The sequence below is a fragment of the Nesoenas mayeri genome (assembly GCF_963082525.1).
Source record: "Nesoenas mayeri genome assembly, chromosome: Z".
In the NCBI taxonomy this organism is placed as follows: Eukaryota; Metazoa; Chordata; class Aves; order Columbiformes; family Columbidae; genus Nesoenas; species Nesoenas mayeri.
The window spans coordinates 63,338,770-63,363,970 of record NC_137542.1 but is presented as its reverse complement, the minus strand read 5'-3'; the positions used below and the strand labels follow the sequence as shown (position 1 = coordinate 63,363,970).

At 42.8% G+C, this 25,201-nt stretch overlaps 1 protein-coding gene across 1 annotated transcript in view; it reads left to right on the top strand.

Annotated features, from left to right (window-relative positions):
* The window catches only part of ANKDD1B (ankyrin repeat and death domain containing 1B), a gene marked incomplete at both ends in the record, with an annotated part of 33,023 nt that extends 9,182 nt beyond the window's left edge, over positions 1-23,841 (top strand). The window contains 10 exon segments of the mRNA XM_080362385.1: positions 521-619; positions 2,170-2,268; positions 4,058-4,156; positions 5,043-5,141; positions 6,696-6,794; positions 10,582-10,680; positions 19,024-19,119; positions 22,482-22,680; positions 23,346-23,477; positions 23,783-23,841. Coding sequence (XP_080218511.1) covers positions 521-619; positions 2,170-2,268; positions 4,058-4,156; positions 5,043-5,141; positions 6,696-6,794; positions 10,582-10,680; positions 19,024-19,119; positions 22,482-22,680; positions 23,346-23,477; positions 23,783-23,841 — 1,080 coding nt within the window.
* Between the last annotated feature and the right edge of the window lie 1,360 nt (positions 23,842-25,201).

Genomic DNA, 25,201 nt, shown 5'->3' with positions numbered 1-25,201 from the left:
TTTTGTTAGTTTAACCACCATGAACACAACCCCCTAATACACAGCATTAAATTCAAGCCTCCTGGTTGAAACTTCTGAGATGCAGTCATTGTGGTCTGTACTTGCAGAATTCATATTAAATGTGTTATGTCATGGAAATAAATCTTGCAACTTCTTTACTGCCTGTTTCTGAGCATACTCAGACTTCTAATGAGGCAGTTCTTTTGATAAATAGTTTCATATTAAGAACAATTAATAATTAAATATTTTGAGGACATTTTCTACCCTATTATCCATTCTGAACAGTTCTCAAATATTTTCTTCAGGTGCACAATCTGGTGTATAATATTTTTCACAAAGAAAACATTGCATCTTTTAAAAATTCTTACTCTTCTTGTATATATCTACATTTTGTTGATTTACCTAGTCATACAACATATAGATTTTTATGCAGATATGCATATGTACATGCCAAATATCTAGTAACTGGAAGCAAAGTGTTTTTACTTTCAGTAACACTGTTTTTCTTTCTGTTTTCTAGAAAGGTAAAAAGCCATTTCTTCTGGCATCTGAGAAAGGCCATGTTGACATGATAAAAAACTTGATTACTCTGAAGCTGTTTACATCTGAAAAAGATAAGGTAAAGATTTATTTTCCACAGAAGTACAACTAAAAATGTGCTTGTGAAAGATTATTTTTTTTCAGTGTAGTTACTTCATAACCAAGTGACATGAATAAGCTGTGCAGGTATCACAGTGGTGGCAGTGATATATGTTGGACCAACAAATGTATAAGGATGATGATTTTTCAGTAATTAAGGAAGGACAGTGAAACTTCTGCTCTTATTGCCAAGACACTTTTCCATATGCATTAATAATTAATGTAAAGCAAGACTAGCATATGCTGTCTGTTGGGAGAAGTGAGAAGGTCTGGTAACTAAGATGTCAGCCTTTGTATCAGGAGATCATGTTTCCCAGTTGTTTTTTGCTCTGCTCAGCTGTGTCTGTGTCTGTGTGTCACTGCTGAGTCCTGCGTGACTAATTTTTCAAAGTTGTTTAAATACTTCAAGATGCAAATAAACACCCGTTTTTCAGAAGTGCCTAAACACTTCAATCTGGCTGAGCTTGCTTTTGACACTGCATTTTAAGGTGTCTGAATAACTTTTCAAAATCTCCCCTTAAATTTCCTTACTCCTTTACTTTACTGTTTGTGGAACGAGCATGTCAGTATTTCTCTGCATCTGAGGCAAGAAGAAATACATTAAAAATTGTTTAATGGTCACATACTGCATTCATATAACCATGCAAATAAGCACACAGGAAGTTATGCCTTTTAAATTTTTTTGTTTTTTAATTTTAATTCTGATGATACTTCAGAAGGTGCAGCTCAACTTGGAGTCTAATGTGCTAAGTAGTTTATCAGCAGCAGTTAAATAAGTGTTTTCCCAGGCATATAGCAGGCTGAACATACAAAGCAGCAACAATGAGAGGTGAATGCTGAGATCCTAAAGAGTAAGTAAGTCAGGACAGCAGCTCCAGTAATGCATCTCATGGGTCACTGAAAACAATCGCACTGTCATCATCAATTAACAAACATACATTTTGTTTCTAGCAAGTTCTATACTTGCTCTTGTGCTCTTGTGTCTTTTAGCTCAAAAGCTGTTGCTCTTCCTGTTAATTATATAGCTGACCCTGGTTTTGTTTGCTTGCTGGTGTGCTGGTTGTGATGGGGTTGTTTGGGTTTTTTTTTTTCGGTTGATATTGGTTTTTCCCCTTAATTAGCTAGTGAGGATTTGTACTGATGGCAAAGAGGACTGAAGATTATGACATTGGCATCAAGGCCAGTACAAGGTTACATATACTTACCTAGGTTTTGTCTATTTATCTTTAAAACAGTGGTTTTGGGGTCTTGATGTCCCCATCCTTGTAGGAACCAGTGTCCAAAGTTTTATTCTGATTCATTCCTCAGGAGTCAGAATTTTAGATCTTTTTGAGTGCTTGCATACATATGAAAAGGTTCCTTTCAGATTAGTCTGAATCTTGGAACATGCTGTGTGGATCTGTCTCCTCCTTGTATGTAAAAAAGAGGTGGAAAGACCAAAGGCTTTGTGTTTAAGTACATGGTGTTTTACTTATTGTTTCAACTTTACTCTGGGTTTTAAATGATCTTATCTGACATTTTAATTTCAAGGAGGGAAACACAGCATTGCATCTAGCTGCCAAAAATGGTCACAGCAAAGTTGTAGAAATTCTGCTTGAACAGTGGGAGGAAATAAATGAACTCAATCAGGTAAGGACACAGAAATTATTAAAACAGATAAAGTCTGAGATTTGAAAAATTGATTAAAAATAACATTTCAATGGAATAAACGTTGCAGTGAGTAGACTTCATCAGTTCTGCTGCTTTTTTGTTTGCATCCTGTTTAATTGTTTCTCCTCCAATAAATTCAGCTCTATTATCTCCTTCAATGTCTCTTTCTCTGTCCTCTGTTCCTCACACAATGGTCCTCCCTCTGTCTCACAAGCCCTATCTGCTGGTAGAAGGAAAGAGGAGGACCTAACCTCCACCTTGCTTCCTGCCCTCCAGCAGTTCTTGCTACATGATCCCATTCCTTTTACTGTTTCCAATTAGGCTGTTCCCTGAGTCAATTCAACATATATACCCAGTACATAACATTGCAGGCACCTCAGCAAAGAGGTCTTAGATTTGCACCTTGTTCATTTGATCTCAACTGGTTGCACAAAATGGGCTCCAGTCATTGCCTGTCCAACTTTTTTTTTCAGGGTTAGTGTTGGTGAGTTCAGCCAGCATATTAATAAATTGCATATTAGCTGTGAAGGTTGTACCCCTGAGCTGATGCATTCATGAGCATAATATTAAGGCTTAAAGGAGGGGTGGCAGAATGAAATGCACACTAAGTACGCAGCTCAGTGTTCCTGCTTTGCAAAGGATCGTCGTGTCTTCTCCTTCTTCTGTGGGGCAGCTGGGATGAACTGGGTGAGTTAATTCACTTTCCTGTGGGCTGACATGCCCATTGCAGAAACCTGCCATGTAGTTGACCATCTGTTCTGCTGGCCCAGTGGGTGAAATGAGGAAGGGACACCCACTCTTACCCAAGGCCCTCCTCTTCTTTAATCAGCAACAGATTTAGGGGTTGAGGGTTCTCTCTTATCCAGGTATGCAAGCTTTCAGGCACACAAGCCTCTGTGAAATGTGATGTCCTCATGTTTCCAAGCCTGGTTTAATAATGCTGTTGCTTCTGCACGCAAAGCTTGTACTGCTTGTGTCCCGCTTTGCCATGGCTGGTGTTCAACCTTCCTGTCCAACTGGACATGTTCTGCTCTGTTGATAAACAAGTGTCTCTTTCCCCAGCATGCACAAAGCACTAAAATGTATTATAATAAGTTTACCAGAGTAATGGTGGCAGGACTTCAAGTCAAAATCAGGATTTATTGATGCTTCGGTAAATGCTGAAACAGTAAGGTACTTTTCAGCAAACGTTTGTGTATTTTAGGAGTTGAGAAGCAGAGATTAAATTATTGTGCAGCTGATGCAACTTATTTTAGAGACTTGCTGTGAAGACATAGAGACTTTTTTGGGGTGAGAAGATTTGAAACAAATATGCAGCAGAAGTATATGCCAGAAGTATTCCTTATCACTAGTGCTAGAGCTGGGAATTTGTCAGAAATCCATGGCATTTGACTGACAGAAATCAGTACTTATGGTATGTGCTAGTGTGTTAGTGGTGTTGAACAACAGCAATTGCTACCCACCATCTTTGTTTCTGTGCCTGCTGCTAGCAATCATCTTCAAAAGGAGCACAATTAATATTTATGAACTAGTTATCTATATTGTAAACCTTATTGGACATCCGTCAACATTAATGTCATCCGTCGCTGAAGTGTTGGTGAGTTGCCATTTTACCCAAGTGTTACTTTAGGAGCATTCAGGTTGTGTTGTGACCATCTCCTCTTTTGTATTTGGCTGAATGAGTCTGATCGAGCTACCCTGTTTTATATCACATCCTTACAGTCATGCGGCTTAAATTGGAACAGATATTCTCTCTCTATTGCTCTAGAAGGGAGAAACTCCATTTTACTTGTCTGTTGAAGGTGGTCATGAAAAATGTGCTGAACTCCTACTGGAAGCAGGGAGTGACATCAACATTTTAACTCACGTATGTACACAGTATGCCTCCAGCACACAGGTACTGGGACATTCTGGGCTGTGGGAAGAACCCTTTTCTTCCCTTTTCTCTATGTACCAATAGTATATTTCCTATGTTTATTTTTATGAAATGGTGAAAAGATAAAGAAATCAATAAAATAGAAATGAGAATGTAGAGAGTGCTCACAGAATAAAACTGATGTAGAAGAAAAACAGCATAGATATATTTGGCAGAGTACTGTGGCGGAGGTTTTTTATTTACTAGTTGTCCAACAGTAAAACATATGGCTAAGAAATGGAACAAACCAGGGTAATTGAAAAATTCTCCTTTTTGGCAGTGCATATGATTGATCTGATGACAAACCTGTTCTCCATATCTGGTTCCTGGACACCAGTCCATGGCCTTGGCTTGCCTGCTGCAAGGAGTTTATGATTCCAGCAGACTGAGAGCTTGCTTGTTTTAGCAGAATTAAGAGAAAATTGTCTATTGATTTATTTTTTAAAAGCTTGTTAATATGACTGTACATTATTGTTAAAGGTCAAACTGAATGTATAAGACTAGGAGACATGTTGGATTTTTCGCTGTCCATGGCACAGCTGACAATACTGATTTATCTCTTTCTTAAGAGAGATTGAAAAGGACTAAAGAATACTAGTGGTTTTAGCATGTTTGTTGTGATATAGTAAAAATGGGAAGTTCCTTCAGTATTTACAAAATCACATCACACTAACTGCTGATCCATTTCATTTTACATCATTTTATCAAAGGACATTTTTTGGAGGGAGCAGATCATAACACAAGTTAAAACAAAAGATTGTGTATTGATAGCTCTCTTTAGTATTGTTTTTCCAGCAAAAAACCCATAAGTTTTTGCTGCCTATACCGTTTCTTTCAGAACAATAGCAGTGCTTTGCAGATTGCAATTCAGAATGGACACTTATCCTTGGTTACTTTTCTTATTGATAAGAATATTGACCTGGCTCCTAAGCCTGAGGTGAGTGTAAATCAACACAACTTTTCTGCTTCTCTTCAGCATGTCCTGTCTTTTATGACCTTCCTTGGGAATTCAAGCAGCTGAATGAGATTAACTAGTTCCTTTATTTTTTCACTATAAACATCATTATGTGGTTTATGGGTGTTGATTAACAATATGTATGGACCAACAAAGCCAAGGTCCTGTTGCTGAAACACAGTGAATACCTGGGCAGACTGGTGCAGAGCAGCGTAGAGTTGGCCAGGCTAAGCCAAGAACTGGGCCTTGTGGGAAGATAAGCAACATACCCTGCTTGAAATAAGCAGCAGTAATGCAGGCATCCCTGTGTGCTATGGGCAAAGAGTTAACACTTGTAACTGATTTTGAATAAAGGTTAATGAACACTTCAGTGTTTTCACCCTCTGCACTCAAAGCGTATGCCTTCAAAATCTGCATCCCACTATTCTTTAGGGTTTAAAAAGAAAGAGATATTCCTGAAGTCAAAACTTGCCTCAATTTAGATATTACAGTTTTTGTCATATCTGGGATTTTCCATCTCTACAGTACAGGATGGAAATGGAAAATGGGCTTCATGACTTATCGGTCATAATCACTGGCCTGTTGCATAATATTGTCAAGGAAGACCAATTTATGTTTTGCTTGAAATGATTTGTTTTAAAGATCAGGAAGTTGTTGTGCTGTTCTTTCTCATTGGCTTTCTGTAGGAGAAGTAACTCATAAAATTGTGACTTAGCTTTTGGAAACATTTCCAGTGCAGTGTTGTATAAGCACTTGCTTTATTTTTTCTGTAGCCTAGAAGAAATGGCTGTGGTTTATAAAGGCACTAATGAATTGGTATCTGGCACCTGTGAATGGCACTGCTATGGAATTATTTTTCAGCTGTATTTAACAAGAAACTGATGAGTCACATGTTTAACACGATCTTGCCAATCTAATGTTTGGATTGTGACTGGTCTTGGACCTGTGTCTCAGTTATTTTCATGAATACTCACTCAAATTTTAAAAAAAGGCTTAATTTCTTTCTAGCTGTAATTTGCTTTTTATAAATATGACAGCAAATCAGCTTAGTATAAAGAGTATTTCAATCAGCAATATGTGACAAGATTTTTTTTCCTGGAGTGTAGATTTTTACATTGGTTTGCTCAATACAGAATTAATCTGTCTATTCAACTGTGGGCAAACCCAATTTTCTGAGGGAACAGTAACATTACCCTAACCTCCCTATTGTCAGCCAAGTGTAGCAGTACATTCGAGGTATGAACACATAAAAGCAGTGTCTTGCTGCATTCCTGAATGGTAACACACTGATACACGCCCCGTGCACTCAACATTTCCAGGTTTTTCAGCTGTATTTGTTTGCCTGCTGCTGTAGGTGTTGCAGGAGCAGGCTGCCATTTTGGGCTAACTCTGCACCTCAAGGTGTGTTTTCTGCAGTCTTGAACCTTTGCTGGAGTGTATCATCTTTGGTGGATTTTAGTAAGAACCTCTTTTCCTGTTTGAATGAACTTCTGATAATGTACCCAAGTTTAATAGTTTATTATTTTCCCTCTACAGCAGAAGAATTCCTCTCTCCATCTAGCAGTCATCAGTAATCAACTACCAGTAGTAAAAAGCCTCTTGGATAGCAACCATGATATAAACGCCTTAAATCACGTAAGAAAACCTGGAAATTAGTATAACTTCACTGGTAAAGAGGAGATTATATGGATTTTGCTTGATTTTATTTTATTTTTTTTTTCCTTAAAAGGAAAGTACAAAAGAATAGGAAGGAAGAGGCAGTTCCCTCCTTAATTTTTTGCGTGTGTGCATATGTATTAGTCACTGGTACACACTGTGCTCATATTGTTTGTACAAGATAAAGATAGCAAAATGCTACATACTCAGAAAATGTTTGGATCAGTTTACTATTTGAATGTTACAATTCATGCATAATAAATGACAGAAATGTCTCAGTGGTATTGATCTCAGTGGGATCTCAGAATGTCACTTGGGTGGGAGTTTATTTTTTTTTCACAGCAGCCCCTATACTGTGTTTTAGATCTGTGACAAAAACAGTCTCTGTAAGGGACCAGTGTTTTACGTGTTGCTGAACAGTGTTTGCACAGCAGCAAGGCTTTTTCTGTTTCACATTCTGCCCTTCCAGTGAATAGACTGGGGGTGCACAGTGAGTTGGGAGGGGACACAACCAAGCACATAAACAGAGCTGACCAAAATGATGCTCTACAACACAGAACATCAGAGTGAGAGATGAGGTTACAAGTCTCTGTGGTGCAATCAGTTAACACTCTTTGGCTGTTAATTGAAAGGTCAGTGGTTTGAGCCTAGACAGGGATGCCACCTTCTGTTTTCCCCACCTTTACCAGGATTGTTTGGCCTCTGCATGGTGGCCTGGTTGGTTGTTAACCATTCTGCTGCAGACCACCTCCACCACCACGAATTCCCTGAAGTACTGGATACCGTCCTCTGTGGAAGGCCATGTATTCAGTTTGGTGCTGGTTTGCTTGATCCCTTTTTAGCTGCACAAAACCTCCTATAATTGTTCATCACCATTTTCAGCTTTTGCTGTATCACTTGCTTTGCCTGAAAGACTTGTGATAAAAACACTGATATTTTTGGGCCCCACGCTACTGCTATCCAGGTACTCAGAGAAACATATCATAGAGAAAGTGAACAGTTACACCTTTCCCCTTTTTGTCTTTGAGAGATGCTTTGTGGAGAGAGGAACAAAAGGCACCTACCCTTTCTTGTCCTCCAGGATAGGTGTCTCCCACCTTCTTGTAATGGCCTCTCAGCTCCTTGAATATCCTTGTATAATCAGGGTGTTCATATTAGTGTGTGTCTTGAACCTGATTTTTGATTATCATTCATAAGGTTAAGCAGCTAATTGGGAATGCCGCACAGGAATGTGCCCAGAGCCAGTCGATCCTTGGGTGGCTGGGTGTGTGGGAGGAGCTGAGCAGGTGTCTGGGACTGTTATTTGCCTCAAATATCTTGAGAATTCATGCCTGATCGGGCATGTAGTCCAGGTAACTGGTACACCTTCCCTGCCTTGATGAAACACAGTAACTTCTAATGCTGTGTTGATGTCTGATCCATGTCTACTGAGCTGCCATCCAGTACCTTCAAAAGAGAAAGAGGATCTCTTGATCAAGGAGCACACAAAGGGATGCTGAAAGGTCTCCTGATCTGAAGCCACCCGTAAGGACATTGAAAAGGTCACACAATCTGAGGGCACACAGCGAAGCTTAAGTAGAAATACAGCCCTCAAGTGTAATAGTTGCTCCTGTACTCAAGAAGAAATGGTGGAAGTGGACATTGACTTGGTTAGTAAGAAAAGCAGCAGCTCCTGCTTGATGGGTGGAAAGGGAAGAGTCAGAAGAGACAGCCTGGCCAGCAGCAGGACAAGACAGGCAAGAAACAGGAAGGACAAAAGAGGCAGAAACTACCTGGTCCCCAACCTGAACATTGTATGAGACAGGCAGCAAGTATTAATCCATGAGCAAGGTGAGCACATTACTACCTGGTTGCTCCAGTACTGGGAAGGTAGGGAAGCCCAGCAGCTGGGGTCCATCACAAGGGACTATGGGAGTGACAAAGGGATCAGAGAGAGACAGCCCACCTGTGAGCCTCTGGACGTGGCTTTTATCAAGTGTGAAGGCAAGGTATCTCCTCAAAGAAGGCATTGTAAACCAGCAAGACAAGTAGACTACCACAGAATAAGTTATCTATGTAGGAGTTAATGGTGATGGACATGGTCTACAGTGACAACCAGGCCTCCAAAGATCTGGATGACATCCAGAGCTCATGGTCCATATGGCAGAAGTTTGTACAGATCTTGTGGATGTTGTATGCTGGCGACCTGGCCATAATGGACTATGCAGACATTGAGGCACCAGCTGAGTATAGACCAGCCTGCTGGCTGTGGTGCTTTAAAGAGAATGTCTCTTCCCCCTCCTCATCAACCCTATTTCTCAGCTGTGGAAACACTTCCCCACCGGGTCTGTGAAGTCCCACATTGGGCACTATTGTTCTGTTTGGAGAAACACACCTTGGTTTCCCATGTGACAGGTGGGGGTTGCTCCGCAAGAGAGTAACAAGGACTAGTCTTTGAGAAACTATAGTTTGGCCCTTTCCATCTGTCATTTTATTGCTAAAGATTGACTTATACACATTTTTGTGGGAGGCAGAGGCTGCCATTTGCAGCTGTGGGCAATTATGAAGATAAGCTCTTGTGTCACACAAACCAGAAAATTTTGTAACCTTCTTGAACACATGTTTCAGAAATGATTTGTGCTTTGTCTCTAGCATGTCTGAAGTTATACACAATAGCTACATACATATCTCTAAATTACTGCAGAAAATACTGTTGGGAGAAATTTATGAGGTGATGTGATCATAAAAGAGCTGATGAGTGACTCCAATGTGGAACCCTGAGTCTGGTGTTTCTTGGTGTGTTAGGTCTTGGTGGTTGACCCTGCAACCTTTAAGGTAAGGTCTGAAGGCCAAAAAAGTTCTCTAACTAGACCTACAGAATGTAGACTTGCAACATCAGACAAGCACAAGCACAAAAACATTCACCTTAAAGGGATGTTGTGTCACATGAAACATGCTACGGGACTTGTCCAGACATGCAGGGCTTCCAGAAACAACAGCTATCTTATCTGCTGCTCTGTTACAACTATAGGTGGCTGGAATTTCTCATCCTAACATTCTGTAGAAGGATAAATAAATAAATAGGTTTCATTTGGGTATATGCAGCTGTGTGGAGACTACACAACCCTCATTTCAGACGCAAAGATTAGATGTGAAGCTGGATGCCCCTTTAGCTGTACTTCTTTATTGTCTAGTTTTGTCTAATGCCTTTTTTTTTTTTTTAATGTCTGTGTGTGGTGTGTGTGGTTTAAGTTTCATCAAACCTGTTATGGAGCAGGTAGACTTCTTAGACTTCAGCTACATATAACTGTTTGTGGCATGGTTGGCTAACAAACTCCATTGTGCACTGCGGCACAATGTACCATTGAAAATTATGGATGTCCAGTTGTCTTTGCATGAATACCAGCAGGGAAAAGGTTACCGAAGAGGACAGTATAGGCAAGGGTTGGCAGTTGCATGAAGCACTCTGTCTAAAACACCTTGTTTTAAGAGGGAAGAGAGAGAGCTCATTATGTTACAGTACATTAGAGGGGCATGACATCAACTTTTTCCTCAGCCGGATGGAACTCCCACCCGGTTTTCCTGCAGAGATCCCAGATGCTCCCTTTTCTTTTCTGAAGCAGAATTGGCAGTCAGATCACTTAAAAGTTAAATTATTTCATTCTGTTCAGTATTTTCTAGCCAAGGCTGTCTCTTGTTGTGAATCTTGTTTAGATCCAGATTGTGAGCACTCTGCTTCCAGGAGGGAGTTTGGCTTATTGTATTTCTTTGGTGTCATTAATTCCAGAGGCAGGAAACCCCTTTGCATCTGGCAGCTGATCTTGGCAATGTGGAGCTGGTGGAAGTGCTGCTGAAGGCAGGCTGCAAACTCAAGACCACGGATAAGGTAGATTATGTTCCTCACCTATGCAAGGATTACATTATTTTACTGTTTGTTTTATAAACTGGCAGAGATGCAGGAAGCACTTGTTGCCAGTTGTCTTTCCTAGGTAAAGCTAACAGTTAGCTGTAACAGATTAAGTCTCCTTTTAAAACTGCCATACCTGCAGATTTCAGAGATCTCAAATGGTTTTAGTGAAGAGCTGTAAATCTTCCAAGTTCCATAGTTTGAGGGGTATACAATACTGCCAGAGACCTCTGATGGAAAAAAGGAGTAGGCGTATAGTGTGAAAAACAGCCTTTAGCTGTTTAAACAGTGCACCTGCAGACAGGTTCGTTGCCAGGAGACGCATAGGTACTGCCAGCTTTACTAATTGCAGTGACAGCAAGTTTACCCTTTAGAACTCTGGGCCATCTGCAAGTGATGGTGCTGTGTCCCTGAGAAGCTGTCCCAGATCTGCTCAGGTGGGTGCTTAGACTCTGTTGCTGAAGTTCAGCCTGGAAAGACTGAGGCAAGAATGGCAACAGCTGGAAGGAGTACCAAAGCAAAGACTCTCTGGGGAAGTGCTTTTGAAAGGACATAGTACCAAATCCAGGATTTACAAATGTTACTAAATTACTGGAAGATTGTTTTTTCCCTTTTTATAATGTTACCACTATATTGATTTTCATTATGACTGAGTTGAAAAATTTTATGTTTATCATGAGCAAAATCTGGCTCTTCACTAATTTTAAAAAGTAATTTTCATGTACAAGTTGTCCTGATGAGAAGTTAAGCTATGGTCTGGGATCATCTCTTTCTTCTCAAGCCTGATGTGAGGCTCTGGGCTCTGAGTGTGGGTGACACGGTTGATATGTTTTGGGAGGCTGAGGTAAGATAATGCATTGCAGTTAAGCCTTCTGATTCAGAGTCATGCCTATGCTAGCCAGAGAGATGTAATTCTCCTGCAGGTTGGCCCAGAATGAAGTCTTGTCCACTTTGGACAGGGACAGTGCCTTGGCAATTAGAAAATTCTCTCTACCTATCACCAGAGGGATCTGAATCGCAGACTGGATCTGAATCTGCAGCAAAAGCAGCAGATTTTGGTGCAGGCAGGTGTTTTCTGAGGCAGGGGACTGCCAGGGCAGCACTAGGAGCCGTTGGCTCTGGCGAGAGTTGCTGACGAGACCTGGGCATTGCTGGGGCAGCTGCTACCACACCTTTAAAAAGCAGCCTATGGAGGGCTAGTGACCAGAGCAGGTAAGCAGAGTGGGAGAATGCAGTTTGCATAGCAGTTTGTGCAGTAGGGCCTGCAGAAAGGGCAGGGAAGCTCTGCCAGCTCAACCAGGGAGTATGGTGTCCACCTGTCTGAAAGCGTACCCTCTGTTACGCCGGCACCCACGACAAGTGATGCTGCTGCCCAGACCAGAACCTGGTGGGAAGATGCTGCCACCCAGGTGTCAGGCTGCAGGGTGTGCCCTGCTCTTATACCACTACTGGATGGCAGCAGTGAGCACAGCTGTGGGAGGTGTGCCCAGGTAGAGGAACTCCTCTGCTTAGTGACAGAGCTCGGGGAGCAGGTGAGTAGGTTGAGGAATATCAGGGAGTGCAAGAGTGCAATAGATCTCTGGAGTTGCACCCTGTCTTCCCTGAGGCAGGTCCAGCAGGTAGACAGGGCATAGGACACTCACTATCCTCTATCTGCATGGCGGAACATGGTGGCTCAAGGGATAGGGGACAATGGCAGCGTGCTTCTGCCCGGCACAGCAGGACGGTCTCTGCTGTGACTACCTGCCCAGCTTCCCTTGCACAACAGGTATGAGGCTCTGCAAATGGAACCAAACAACAATACAGAGGATGATGGTTTAACTAAGCTGGAGGTGCTGTGGAGATTAAGTTGGTCTATGCCCTTCATAAAACAGCTGCTATAAAGAAGAAAAGGTAGGTTATTGTCACAGGAGACTCCCTTCTGAAGAGAACAGGAGGTTCTATATGCAGACTGGACCCACTTCTTAGGGGGCTCTGCTGCCTCCCTGGGGCCAGGGTTAAAGGTCTGAAAACTTCGTGCGTTGGTGCAGCCCTCAGATTATTACTCTACTAATTTTTCAGGTAGGCAGTGATGAGACTGAAAAGGGAAATCCAAAGGCAATCGAGAGACTTCAGAGCCTTGGCATGACCGTTAAGCGATCAGGAGCACAAGTAGTGTTCTCCTCTGTCCCCTCAGTTGCAGGAAATGATGAGGGAAGACCCAGGAAGACACTCCAGATCAATAGCTGGCTGCAGGACTGGTGTCACTGGCAGAATTTGGGGTTTTTTGATGACAAGTTGGTTTAAATGACACCTGGTCTGCTGATGACAAATGAGGGCACATCTGTCTCAAAGGGAGAAAAGGATCCTTGGGCAGGAGTTAGCAGGGCTCATTGAAAGAGCTTTAAACAAGGTTTGAAGAGGGGAGGAGAGAAAACCAGAAGTAGCAGAGATAAACCCAAAGGTGGTACGCCAGCATTTGAGGGATGGGGTGCTAGTGAGCCCCTTTGTCTGCTGTCTTGGTGGAGGTAGGGGATCCAGAGCCATGTGGTAGAAGAGACATAAGGGTTATAGATCTGTTAGAAACCATGGAAGCACCTGAGAATGGCCACAAAGGAATCAGGGCTTCTGTAGTGTCCTGGTCTGATTTCGGGCTCAGAAAGGTTTCAAAATGATCCCAAGAGTGAGATGGAGAGAGAAAGGAGGTTAAATGCCACCTATCAGGCCAATTTATTCCATCAATTAATTATGTGGAATGGAGAGAGAGAGAGTAATGAAATTCAGAAGGAAAATGAAGCATGTATTTGAGCAGATAAGAAAAAGATAAGCAAGAGATAAGCACCATCTGGATTCAGTGTTGTCTTCCATCTGTCCCATTGGTACTGGAAGGTCTCAGGTTTCAGGTCCTCAGTAGTGGATGGCCACACAAAAGGTCTTTTCATGCAGCTTCTTACTGCACTTGGTGACAGGAGTTGCCTGGACAAACTGCTGGCCTGGTCCCAGATGTTGGTGGCTGATACTGCTTGAGCTTCGATTAAGCTCACATGACCTTTAAGCATGCTCTGAGTCCACAAGCCGCAGCTCATGGTCATCAAGTATATTCTACCTTACATGACTTTCTTTGCACTACACAGCTCACGGTAATTAAGTCTTACTGTGATTAAGCATTTAGAGCAAGTATTTACAGCAAGCACAACAAGCAGGCACCATGAGTAAACATCTTCCTGCCTTGTTCCTTCGAGCAAGCAGGCTTTCAGACAGTAATTCATATTATTTCAGCAAACAGGCTTTGAGACAATTATTTCAAATACCTCAGCCTCCCACACTCACACTGTGGGCTAAGAATCACCGCCTCTCACAGCTTCTCACTGCAAAAAGGTGACAGGATCAATAGCACAGGTGAAGTGCATCTATATGAATGCAGCCAGCATGGGCAACAAACAGGAGGAACCAGAGGCCACGGTGCAGCAGAAAAACTACAATGTAGTTGCCATCACAGAAACATGGTGGGATGATTCCCACAACTGGAAGGCTGCATTGGGTGGCTATAAACTCTTCAGAAGGGACAGGCAAGGAAGGAGAGGAAGAGGGGTAGCCCTCGATGTTAGGGAGGATGTTAGGGAGTGTTTTGATTGTCTGGAGCTTGATGAGGGTGACAGCCGGGTCCAGTGTTCATGGGTAATAATCAAGGGGAAGGCCAACAAGGTAGATATCCTGGTTGGAGTCTCTTACAGACCACCCAACCATGGTGCAGAGGCGGATGAAATCCTCTGCAGGCAGCTGGGAGAAGTCTCACGATCACTAGCCCCTGTTGTTGTGAGGGACTTCAGCCCACCAGATGTCTGCTGGCAATACAACACAGCAGAGAGGCAGCAGTCTAGGAGGCTCCTGGAGTGCATGGAAGACAACAGACAACTTCCTGGCACAGCTGGTCAGTGAGCCTACTAGGGAAGGCACCCCACTGGACCTGTTGTTTGTAAACAGAGAAGGACATGTGGGCAATGTGATGGCTGGAGGCTGTTCTTGGGCATCGCGGTCATGAAGTGATCGAGTTTACTATTCCTGGAGAAGTTAGGAGAGGGCTTAGCAGAACTGCTGCCTTGGACTTCTGAAGGGCAATCTTTGGTCTGTGTAGGAGGCTGGTTGACAGAGTCCCTTGGGAGGCAGTCCTGAAGGACAAAGGAGTCCGGGAGGGCCGGTCACTCTTCAAGAAGGAAATCTTAAGGGTGCATGAGCAGGCTGTCCCCATGTGCCAAAAGACTAGCCAGCAGGGAGAAGGCCAGCCTGGCTGAAGAGAGAGCTTCGGCTGGAACTCCGGAATAAAAGGAGAATCTATAAACTTTGGAAGAAGGGGTAGGCTACTAAGAAGGAATATAAGGATGTTGTGAAATTATGCAGGAAGAAAATTAGAAGGGCCCAAGCTCAACAAGAGCTGAGCCTTTCTATTGCAGTAAAAGGCAAAAAAAATGCTTCTATAAATACATCGGCAACAAAAGGAGGGCTAAGGAGAACCTCCACCCTGTGGTGGGTGCGAGGAGAAAGTGTAAATGCCTTCTTTGCCTCAGTCTTTAATAAAGACCAGTTGTGCTCCAGGTACCCACCCCCCTGAGCTGGAAGACAGGCATGGGGAGCAGAACGAAGCACCAGTAATGCAAAGGGAAATGGCTGGTGATCTGCTTCACCACTTATACACCCACGAGTCTATGGGGCCAGACAGGATACATCCAAGGGTACTGAGAGAGCTGGTGGATGTGATCACTAAGCCACTTTCAATCATTTATTAGCAGTCCTGGCTAACTGAGAAGGTCCCTGTTAACTGGAAGTTGGCAAATGTGTTGGCAAAAGGGCTAGGAGGAGGATACAGAGAACTACAGGTGTGTCAGTCTGACATTGGTAACAGGGAAGGTCATGGAACAGATCGGCTGGAGTGCCATCACATGGCCTGTACAAGAAAACCATGTGATCAGGCCCAGTCAACATTGGTTTATGAAAGGCAGGTCCTGTTTGACCAACTTGTTTTCCTTCTTCCTAGGGTGTATTAGAAGGGGGGTGGTTAGCAGGTCGAGAGATGTTTTCCTCCCCCTCTGCCCTGGTGAGACCACATCTGGAATATTGTGTCCAGTTCTGGGCCCCTCAGTTCCAGAAGGACAGGGAACTGCTGGAGAGAGTCCAGCGCAGGGCAACAAAGATGATGAAGGGAGTGGAGCATCTCCCTTATGAGGAAAGGCTGAGGAAGCTGGGTCTCTTTAGCTTGGAGAAGAGGAGACTGTGGGATGACCTTATTAATGTTTATAGATATGTAAAGGGTGAGTGTCACAAGGATGGAGCCAGGCTCTTCTTGGTGACAGCCAATGACAGGACAAGGAGCAATGGGTACAAACTGGAACACAGGAGGTTCCACTTAAATCTGAGAAGAAATTTCTTCACAGTGAGGGTGACAGAGCCTGGAACAGGCTGTGGAGTCTCCTTCTCTGGAGACATTCAAAACCTGCCTGGACACATTCCTGTGTAGCCTTATCTAGGTGTTCCTGCTCCGGCAGGGGGATTGGGCTAGATGATCTTTCAAGGTCCCTTCTAATCCCTAACATTCTGTGATTCTAGAATGAGGTGACCCACTTAGTGGATGAGGGGTTGTGGATGTTGTCTACCTGGACTTCACTAAAGCCTTCGACACTGTTTCCCACAGCATTCTCCTGGAGAAGGTGGCAGCTCATGCTTGGATGGGTGTACTCTGTGATGGATAAAGAACTGGCTGGATGGCCATGCCCAAAGGGTTGTGGTGAATGAAGTCAAATCCAGTTGGCAGCTGGTCATGAGTGGTGTTCCCCAGGGCTCATTATTGGGGCCAGTTCTGCAGATGGCACCAAGGTGGATGAGAGTGTTGATCTGCTGGAGGGCAGGAAGGCCATACAGAAGGATCTGGACTGGCTGGATTGTTGGGCTGTGGCCAATTGTAAGAATTTTAACAAGGCCAAGTGCCGCGTCCTGCACTTGGGTCACAACAACCCCAGGCAGCGCTACAGGCTCAGGGAAGAGTGGCTGGAAAGCTGCCTGGCAGAAAAGGAGCTGGGGGTGTTAATTGACAGCGGCTGAACATGAGCCAGCAGTGTGCCCAGGTGGCCAAAAGGCCAACAGCATCCTGGCTTGTGTCAGGAATAGTGTGGCCAGCAGGACTAGAGAAGTGATCATGTCCCTGTACTTGGCACTGGTGAGGCCGCACCTTGGATCTTGTGTTCAGTTTTGGGCCCCTCACTACAAGAAAGACATTGAGGTGCTGGAGAGAGTTCAGAGAAGGGAGACGAAGCTGGTGAGGGGCCTGGAGAACAAGTCTTGTGAGGAGTGTCTGAGGGAACTGGGGCTGTTCAGCCTGGAGAAAAGGAGGCTGAGGGGAGACCTTATCGCTGTCTACAACTACCTGAAAGCAGGCTGTAGTATGGAGGGTGTTGGTCTCCTCTCCCAAATAACAAATAATAGGACAAGAGGAAATGGCCTCAAGTTGCACAAGGTAAAGTTCAGATTGGATATCAGGAAAAATTTATTCACAGAAAGGGTTACAAAGCACTGGAACAGGCTGCCCAGGGAACTGGTTGAGTCACCATCCCAAGAGGTGTTTAAAAGACGTGTGGATGAGGTTCTTAGGGACATGGTGTAGTGCTAGAGTTAGGTTATGGTTGGACTTGATGATCTTAAGGGTCTCCCAAACAAAATGATTCTATGATTCCCTGAAACTATTCATATTCCAAGGGCAGGCAGAGAAAATTACTTCTAATTGCCCACTTTGTCCTTAAGCACCTGCAAGCCTTTGGGCCAGATAGTGCCCTGGTATTACAGCAGTGTTGATAGAATTCAGGGCATATTAAGAGAATACGGCTTTGAGCCAGCACAAGTTCTGTCAACTTTCTGCATTGGTTTTATTTCTTGGAGAAGCTCTTCCCTTGCCTTTTTGCTGGATGATGCCTGAGGCCATGCCACTGCTGGGAACATTTGCAAGTACAGCCCTCTTTAAACTGAATTGGTGCTGAGATGCTAAAAATATTCATGTCCCTTCTGAATATGAGGAAGGAAAAAGGGGAGCCTGCTTTGATTGCACAATGTTTTGCTGGCCTCCATCCCCTGGCAGCAGGAGTCCTCAGTCTCTGGAACATGTCATGCATCTGCGTGAGTTGCAAGCTGTTACAGCTTAGGAAATGCTCTCTTGGGAGCTCTTCCTTCCTCCCGTCTGCAGATACAATTGTCGTTGGTTGTGATTGATAGTGGGGAGAGTGCTCCCTGTGTGCAAGACTGCTGTGCTACATATGGATTCAGGATGCCAGTGGCGTCTGCACAAGCACAGGAGGCCAGAAACACTGCCTTTTTCCACCTCTCCACTTCCCTGTGAAATGCACAGCACATGTGGAATGAGGAGCTAGAACTCAAAAGGTATATAATAGAGAATTTTATAATAGCTGGAGAGTTGAAATGCCTTATAATTTAATTACTGAACCATCTAATTAAAGAGTTGGCTTCTTTTATGTCTAATTTTCTAGAATGTCTAGCACTTTATATGTGGAGAATATCATGAACATTTACATCTGAGGCAGCTCCACTCAGCAAATCTGCTCAAAATAGACAATTGCAGAGAGAGCTGGACAACTGCAGAGGGAACCCCTCAGAGCCACTGAGATGCCTTGACATCAAAGTGCTGACAGCAGGGATGGGTTCAGATAAACTGAGCAATCCTCTGCAGCTGGAATTAAAGCAATAGCTTATAAGCCCTTTTGCTGGCTTTCATACCCATGAAACATCACCTTCAGTTGTGCTCACTTCAGTTGTCATAAGAAAGTAATTCCTGCACCCTCTTTCCGTTGTGTGAACCAGCTTCTTTCACTATGCAAAACAAGATGCAGGTTTGCCCTTAAATTTGGAGGTTTCCAGCTTTGCCAGCCTGTTGGTCTGAAATGCCAGTTTAACCATAACCTGGGAATGAACTGTATTTGAGGTAGTTTTCGGCCTGTGGATGCCTGGGCTTGCATGAACTTGGAAGCAGTGACCGGAGAGTGTAAGCTGGTAGAAAGTAAGCACCAGTCTGAGTGCAGGAGGTTTCTGGAAACAGCTGTACCTCACCAGAAATACTTTAGGGGGAGTTCACTGAGGGGGAAAAGTAACCATCTCTGGGCTGAGGAAATGCAGCTCGTGCAAAGCATAGAACTTTGATTGTAGTTACCCTAAAGCCATAAAATTGTGGTAATACGTTCTCTTGAAAAAACGGGATGGGGGGGGTCTGTAAACAAAGATCCTTTGTTTCTTCTATGTTATACTTATCCTCACATATATAATGTTCCAATTCACTACTTCTGCTTTCAGCACGGGAAAACTGCACTAGCTGTGGCATCAAGGAGCAATCACGCCCTCATTGTAGATATGATCATTAAAGCAGAAAGATACTATGCCATGAAACAGGTAAGAGATGTCTTTCCTTACACTGAGGAGAACTATAAGGGAAAAGCTGATTCTGATCCTGAAGTGCCTTTTTCCTACGGTGGTTCCTTTTGGCAGGTTGTGAAACTGGCCTTGATGAACTGAGATTAGGCTTGGGAATGGGAAGGTGTCTACCCCAGCCGGGTTTTATTCCTGACTGGCTGTGAAATTGTAGGCAGATCTTATAATTTTCGTGTATCCTGCTCTACACACAGACATAAAGGGATGGGGGGAGATTCTGACCTAAATTCAAACTGTGCTGTCAGCATCAGGGCTGGGATGACCTAAATCCAGGTTGATCTTTGGTCCTCTGGGACAGCAAAACCTGTGGCTGAAAAATGGAGGAATGTGGGTGTCTCACTCCTTTGCTAGTGAGAGTTCAGCTGCCTTGGCAGGAGCCCACTCTTCTCTTTTATATGTGTTAATTATAAAAAAATCAATGAAGTGGGAAAGAACCAGGCAACAAGTGTGAACGACACAGCTTAGATTGACCTTTGATTGAATTTCTAACCTTCTTTCCTTAGCTGTTATTTAAATGTATGCTCTTTAATGATGGCCCTCGGTAAAGGGCTGAGAGTCACAGAATCATAGAATGCTAGGGACTGGAAAGGACCTCAAAAGATCATCCAGTCCAATCCCCCTGCTGGAGCAGGAACACCCAGATGAGGTTACACAGGAATGTGTCCAGGCGGGTTTTGAATGTCTCCAGAGAAGGAGACTCCACAACACCCCTGGGCAGCCTGTTCCAGTGTCTGTCACCTTCACTGAGAAGTTTCTTCTCAACTTTAAGTGGAACCTCTTATGTTCCAGTTTAAACCCATCACCCCTTGTCCTACCATTGTTTGTTAGATGTATTAGAGTGTAGATGACAATTATTTTGGCCTGTGTTGACTATTCCATATCACTTATGAATCTGTACACACTCCATAGGTGATGTCTGAACAAGAAAAAGTAAGCTTAGTACCTCTTAAAATCAAAGGAGTGTTTGGAGCTGGCCTGCTGCTGAGGCCCATCTAGGCTCATGCCTTGGAACCCTGACTCAGCCCAAATGGAACTTGAAAATTCAGGACATCTCATGTCACAGGGTGTTAACTGGGACCATTTAGAATTCTGAGAAGGCTTATTTATTCCATGAGCACCAGAGCTAGCAAACCAGGGCAAAAGGACTGGTGAAAGGAACCCAGTTGACTGTCAGCTGTTGTACTCTTATTGCTGAGCTGCCCCACAAATCTGTGACTTCCTTCTCATTCCTGCTTCCTGCTAGGGAGTGTTTGTTTTACCAGGTCAGCCAAGTGCCTCCCAGGGCAGTAAAAAGACACTGATCCTGTCCAAGCGTAGGTACATGAATTAGCCTGGATTTTGCCACCCCTGCATGTTCAAATCTGTGACGCTTAATGTTGCTGGGCATCATGCTGGTACAACACAGACCTGGATCAATTATCATGAAAAACACCTGCACACATTCCCTATGTTGTGCATATTTGATCTGTGCCGGTTCAGCTGGAGTTGTCAGGTACAATATTTTATATGTTGTTTAAAGGAGAATTAGAAGTCATCTGCTGCCAGAGAAGACATGCCACATCTGACAGCGGTGAGCCTGTAATGCTCCTAACCTCTTGGCATTGTTTACTGAACTGTCTGAGGAAAAGAAAACATGCTTAAGCAGATGGTTTTCTGCGAGAGCTGCAGACATGTTGGGAAAAATAAACCTAAGTGTCAGTATCCCACCACCTGAAGCTAAAAGCACAGCCTTTGGGAGCAGCTTAGATCTTAAAGTTATGGAATATGACATTGTTCAGGTGGTGTTGCCATTCAGGAAACTACAGCATTTTTAAACCATTAATGTAGGAACTTGTCTTTTTGTCACGTTGAGATGACTTATCTCCTGTGACAAGGCATTAGTTACAAAAGGAAATGTCATGTTGCTATGAAATAGTGCACAATACTGGTTTGTGTGAGAACATTTTGTTCTGTTTGCCCTTTTCTCTATTTACTGCTTCTGCCTAGCCCCACTCTATCACTGCCCAGCCTGCTTTTGACGGTCATTGCCTAGACACACAATTAGCAGCAAAGAGAAGCTGTAATGCTGCAAAGGGAAGAGAAAAAAAAGGGGTATTTTTTTGTTGTTTGCCCTATTAAATAAAAAAAATAAAAAAATTTCTTTTTTAAATTTTAAACTTCAGAAGAGAAACGCTAAACCAGGGAGAGCCTGAAGCCATCCTGTAGAATGTCCCAAACCCCACCTTGCATGTGTCAGGAAGCATGAAACAAAGTCTGCACTAGAAAAATGGAATCAAACATACGTGACAATGCTAATTGAACTATTTTTTTTTTTTTTCTTGCAAGACTCTTATAACATTAGGAAATAACCCTCTTGTATTTTTCTGACTTTAATCTGGAATGGAATGATTTTTGCTTAGCACTTTTCAAATGTGGCATGCTGCCATTTCCTTCTTTGCTTGGTATCTGCTTTGTAATCCTTGATCAACCTCCTGTTAGAAACAGGACTAGCATGTAAACAAATTGGAATATCAAAGTAGTTTGAACACACCTACACTAGCGGTGAAGCTTTTCCCTGGCACCACCCTGCGAGGGCTGAAATCACTGCTAGACATGACTTTTGCAGAGGTGCCCAAAGACACAACCTCATCACTCCTGTTCCAGGTGAGCCATTCATAAGGTAGCAAAATCACTTTTAATCTGGAGGGTAAAATGCTCGTGGTTTTGGTCTCTCCCTGGGTTTGCTTATGTAGGCAATAAAACTAGATCCAGGTTCAATGTGCACATGCTTACTGGTGCTCAGGCACTTTGCCAAATAGGACTCTGCAACCTAAACCCAAGGACCTATGCTGCCACCAAATGACCTGGTAGTCCCACTTCAGCCAAGCAGAGCTGACAGGGCAGAGGCAGGAACGGCGTGAGCAAGTGCCATGCCAACACTGCCTCTTCTCAGGGAGAGTAAGAACGGTGGTTGAAACCCAACTATGTTCAAAACATGACATATAAGGCAGAGAGAGCCAAGGAACACAGCAATGCTAGCGTAGTACTTGCTCTTGGGTATCAAGCATCACAGAAAGAAAGTGGTTTATTTTGCATTTAACTCAGTAAGACATAGCAATAGACGCGGGAGGGCTTTGTTTCTGTTCTGTTCAGACTGTAACAACCCCATCTATGCTAAAACAATCTTCCAAAGAGCTCTAATAGCCAAAAATGGTTCCTTTTCCTGCACTGAGCAAATCACCTGTCAGTACCTACATATGGCTGTACAGGACACACTGTTCACTGCTCGCTAAGCAAACATTCCCAGCTTCAGTTAAATGTTTATAATCTGGTTTCTTTTTCAGGAAAATCTAGCTGATAGTGATGATGGGTCAGACTTTGGCTTGTCTTTCAAACAAGATCATAGTACACAGACCAAGCAAATACGTTCTGCCCTGTGGAATCTAGCATACAACCAGTTAAAACCCCAGGAATGGAAAAAACTTGCCCAGCGCTGGAAGTTCACAGATGAACAAATTAAAGCTATTGAAGAACAATGGACAGGTAACAACATCTGAATGGCTAGATATAATTTATAAGCTATAAAAAACACAAGGCAGAGTTGCTTTTTAAACTGGGTATCACAGATATGTACTGCCTGTGCTGTTCTTATTTACCTTATGAAAAAGAGCAGTGAATAGATAGAAGCCTTGTCCCTGGTTCCTGGGAAGTGGTCCTGTAGAAAACCAGAGGCAGTGAGCACCATGGAGTGGTCTTACAGATCATGCTACAAAGTGAGGACCTGGGGAACCTCGTGACACACTAAGACCTTGTTCACACTCTGTCTTCACAACAGCCATGAAAAAGCAGTTTCTGGTTTCAGGCATCTCAAGCACTGGGAAAGAACTATTTCTATAGCACACATTGTTTGTGTTTACCACTATTCCAGAGTGTATTTCCACATGTTGAGCCAAAATGAAAGGAAAAAAACAATTTAAAGATGTATTAGCTTCCCGCTCCCTCTCCTTACAGTAGCCTTATGATAAAACTAGAATTTTTGTTTGGGGCTTTTTTAACCTTTGTAAACCTCAGTGTTACTTTCGCTTCTAGGGGAGAAAGGAAATACAAGCAAATAAGTAGGTTTTAAAATGTCTCAGAACTTCAGAACGGCAAAAGCGCAAAATACATTGTTACCACCATATGCAACAAATACTTTGTGTATTGCATAGGGAAAAAAAGCTATAAGGAACATGGAAACAGAATGTTGCTTATCTGGTTACACGGTGTACTGCTGGCTCACCAGAACCCTGTCAAGCACATCTACGAAGATCTGGTGGAAGCAGGATTTCGGCCTTTAGCTGGTAAGTTGTGTCCTCTGTGCAGTTCTGCGGTCCCCATGGCTGCTAGGGGGTGGGACTGTGGCGGAGCTGAGGGACAATCTCTGCCTTACTGGGAACCTGCTCTGGCTGGGGAAGGGGGTGAAGTTGCTTGAGGAAGAGTTTAGGTGCAACGTGAGATTTCTAAAGGAAGATAAAAATGCACAGACTCTGCTTCCCTCCTTTGTTCTGCAAACACCATTAAAATGTGACTGACCATCCTTCAGTTAGATTAGTCTGACACTGTAAAAAGTGGAGCATGTCAAGCATTTCCTCTTCTTACTTCACAGAGAAGATCAGAGCTGCAAGTAGTGCTGACATGGACTCCAGAAAATGTGTGATTTCTTGAGTTCATCAATAAAATATGGCATATACGATGGAATCACAGGCCAGGTGGAAAGTGACTTTCAAATACCAATAATATGTTTTCTAGAAACAAAAACCTATTTTGAAGTTGTATGACTTTTTACAAACTTGAAGAACTTGCACTCCTGAAATAGTGGTTAGTTGTTTTGTTTTTTTCTCATATGCTTGCTATAATATCATTTAAAGAATTTAAGAGTGAATGGCCTGCTGGTAATTTATGACTATACTGCTAAGCAAGATCTACCCCCTCTACAATTTCTACACCTGGTTTAACATTGATAAACTAATTCTGTATTGGAACTGCAAATTAAGCTGTTCTGTGTTTGACATGAAATGTAAATGAGATGTTTTCTACCTGAAAGAAATTAAATTTAATAAGTGAAAATTAGATGTATAAATCAGCACTTCCAGAAATAGGTCTCATTTGGGATTTAGGTGTTTATAAAGTCTGTTAGGATTATAGTGTTCCTGTCTGAAGAGGGCTTTTCTCTTGTCTAATTAGTGTGAGGATTAGGACAAGTCTTTCCTTTTCAGTATTTGATTTATGTAGTGAAAATACACAAAAAAGCACTGTCTAAAACCAGGTGTGGCTGGCTGCAGAATTTTCTAAAACGGCATAAGCTTTGTACACATACTCAAAAAAGAACATTTGATATATAATATTTAACACACTTAGCATTTATTTACCTATTTTTTGGTCATATCTTAAATTAATATTTGGTAGTATTTTGCTGAACATTTTTACATGGTTTCTCATTGAGTATATTTTGCATCTGAAAAATTATGTAAAATGTCTATCTTTGTAGTCTTCTCTATAAGAAAACAGCAGTAGTTTGATCACATAATGAAAGCATTGAGTATGTATAGCTAGCATTATTTTGTACTAAATCTTACTGTTTGTAATCAAAAGATGATGATCTGTATCTTAGTCTGAAGTCTTACTCCTAACCCATCTCTTGTGTGAAACCTGTTTTACCACAGCTGCAGAGCACCACAGGAATCTGAAGAACAGACTAGTAAATCCTCCGGTTTTGGAATTAGGGACCTAAGATCACAAATTCTTAGATGCTGACAGGTAGGCATCAAGTTCTGCAACATTAGCTTGGAAAACGAGAATGTTTAACAACTTGACAGGCTCAGTACCTCACGTGGCCCAAGTTGCACCCTAGGTGTGAAGGCTGCAACCACATTATTCTTCATTTCAGTATGCTGTTGTAGGATATCATTAAAATGTATGTCAAGTACATTTAGTTGCATAAGCAACTAAAAACATGTGTAACAAAGATAAATTAAATTTTCACTTTAAAACAGACACTAGTAACATTAGAACTAAACAAAGAGAT